General features: G+C 30.4%; 2 protein-coding genes across 2 annotated transcripts in view; both read left to right on the top strand.

Annotated features, from left to right (window-relative positions):
* Nucleotides 1-1,442: 1,442 nt before the first annotated feature.
* LOAG_14332 (hypothetical protein) lies at nt 1,443-2,014 on the top strand (the record flags this gene model as incomplete). Its single annotated transcript, XM_003149829.2, has 1 exon — nt 1,443-2,014. A coding segment is annotated over one exon (572 nt), but the record flags the coding sequence as incomplete, so codon positions are not given.
* Nucleotides 2,015-2,088: 74 nt separating this feature from the next.
* LOAG_18834 (polypyrimidine tract-binding protein 1) overlaps nt 2,089-2,763 on the top strand; it is a gene marked incomplete at both ends in the record, with an annotated part of 11,884 nt that continues 11,209 nt past the window's right edge. Inside the window, one exon of the mRNA XM_020451497.1 lies at nt 2,089-2,409. Coding sequence (XP_020304712.1) covers nt 2,089-2,409 — 321 coding nt within the window. The remainder of the gene's footprint in view (nt 2,410-2,763) is intronic.

The following is a 2,763-nucleotide window of genomic DNA, read 5'->3' as shown; positions in this document are numbered from 1 at the left end:
ATTTTGAGAAGCGGAACGGAATTTTGGGGGACCAGAAAGAATGCAATAAATAGGAAGAGGAAAGGAAAGCGTATACGGACGGACTTTCGAGAAGCGGAACGGAATTTTGGGGGACCGGAAAGAATGCAATAAATAGGAAGAGGAAAGGAAAACATATACGGACAGAATTTTAAGGGACCGGAACAAAAAGAGAGAAAGAAAAGCGAATGGATGAATTTATTAGTTCCATTAAGATGGAAAAATTTTGAAAAAAGAAATGTTCATTTTGTTTTTGTTTTTTTTTTTTTTTTTCCACATTTTTACGCGATAATTACGACGTTTATTAATCAAATGTTTTGTCGTTTTTTTTTTTTTTGTTTTTTGGATTTTAATTATTTAAATTATTATTTTCATAGATTTCGACGGTTGGTTTTTTGTTTTTTGAAAAGAAACAAATTATCAGGAGAAAAAAAAAAAAAATCCTTCGAACAAGTTCAATTATCTGTTACGCATTTTTGATATTATTCAAACGAAAACGGACACATTATATTGATACATTCTTCCGAGACAATATTCTTATTATTATTACATCCTTATTATTACTACAACTACTACGGTTATTATCACTATTTCGTTTTACTTTAATTCTTCCTATCTTCCTCTATCTCTTCCTTTTTTTCCTGTTGTATTTTATTTTTCCCATCTTCCCTTTTTAATATTAAATTCGAAATTATTTCTCAACAAATCTTTCCTTCCAATAAATTTTATTTTCCTGGGATACCAAATTATCAACAACAACAACAACAACGATTACTACTACCACTACTACTACTGCCACTACTATTGTTATCAATACTACTACTAACTATTACTACTACTATTACTATTGTTACTATTACCACTGATATCATTGCTTTATCAGTAACAGTAATCTGTTTGTAAATTGAACTATTGCAGATTACTAATCACTGTAAAGCTCTATTATTAACTGAGTAATATATGCTTTGATCAATATTTGCATATATTATTTATTTCCTTCTGTGCTTTTTTTTTCTTTCTCTCCTAAACAGAGAGAGAGAGAGAGAGAGAGGGATCAAAAATTTTTGAAATTTATATTTTGCATTTAACAAGATCTGCCATACCTACGGAACATTCCATATCATTGTTATTATTATTATCATTATTGTTATTGTTATCATTTATTCATTTTTTCACTGGTATCCTTCTATTTTAGACTAAATTCTGTATAATTCATTATTTCTTTCTGGCTATCTATTTCTATTATTATTTCAACAAGGAAAAAAGAGAAGAAAGAAGAATTTTAAATTAAATTAAAAAAAAAAGGAATTGTTCCATATAAATTTTCCTCACAATTATATTTGAATTTTGAAAAGAAAATTTTTCGATCTCTTAATTTGCATAATCACTTTGGAAATTCGCTTATCAGTTAATATAATATTAAGTAACAATTCTGTACGATCAACAATACATCAAAACGTTACCATCTTGCATCATATCAATTCCAACATCATCATCATCATCATCATCATCATTATCAACGGCAACGCTGTTACCATATACCGTTGCTGCAACATTTGATAATTTAAATCAATCCGGAAAATTTCCCAATACCACCACCGTATTTTATCCGTTCTCAGGATATACAATAACAAGAACAACAACAGCAACAGCAACAACAACAACAACAACAACATTGATACCAGCTGGTGAAACTCAATTGGCATTTCTAAGCCATCCAAACGCAAATATTTCTACTAGAACTTATTTTCAACAACCGTATCCCAATTTTCAACCTTCTACTACAGCTGCTGTAACAGCTACAACATTTCTTCCCGGTAATATCCTAAAAAATACTGGTATTACCGGTATTCCATTCAGTACTAGTAACAAACGTAAATCATCACGGATTTACGGTAATAGATCGGATAATAAATTATATCGTGATAATCATTTTGCTACTATATCTGAATCATCATCATCTATAACACCTGTAAATTCAAAAAAACGTGTCTAAAACTTGACAACAATTCATTTTCCGGTACAGTATCGGAAATTACACCAACAGCTCATTCCTTTGCAGCCGCATGTATGGCTGCATCACCTATAAGACCGATAATTGGTCAGCAGCAACATTTGTCGCAACAGCAGCTTATAATCACTACTGACATCAATAATCGTCATCAGTGCCGTAATCATCATCATCATCATCATCATCACCATCATCATCGTCATTCTAACATTAACGAACAGTCGTCACGAATTGCTGTCACATCATCAACCGCTCTCAATTTACAAGAATCTGCCTGCGGTAGAAGACAACATTTATCTATGGATCAGGTGCGACATTCGCAGCAATCACAATCACAAATACAACAATCACAATCGCAACAAGATTCGCAGGAACAAGTGGTATCCTCTGGATATGCCATTGATATTCCAAATATGTCATTTACACCTAATCATTCTCAATGATAATCACTCATCAAATCTAACTTTTTTTTTCTTTTGAAATTTAATATCTGATTTTATATATTTAAGTTATTTCTGATATACGATCAGATGATTAAATTTAATCTCCTAGCATCATGCGTTGTCTCTTTCAGATCAAGACGAAGAATATCCTATCAATTGTTAACTAAATCTGTTGAATAAATTCTCTAATCGAATAGCTAGTGTTAATCACTGATAATCATAATAATAATCATAATAATAGCAATAGCAATAATAATAATAATAATAATAGTAATAATAATAATAATAATA

The sequence above is a fragment of the Loa loa genome (genome assembly GCF_000183805.2).
Source record: "Loa loa unplaced genomic scaffold supercont3.571, whole genome shotgun sequence".
Lineage (NCBI taxonomy): Eukaryota > Metazoa > Nematoda > Chromadorea > Rhabditida > Onchocercidae > Loa > Loa loa.
This window is presented reverse-complemented; position numbering and strand designations above follow the sequence as displayed.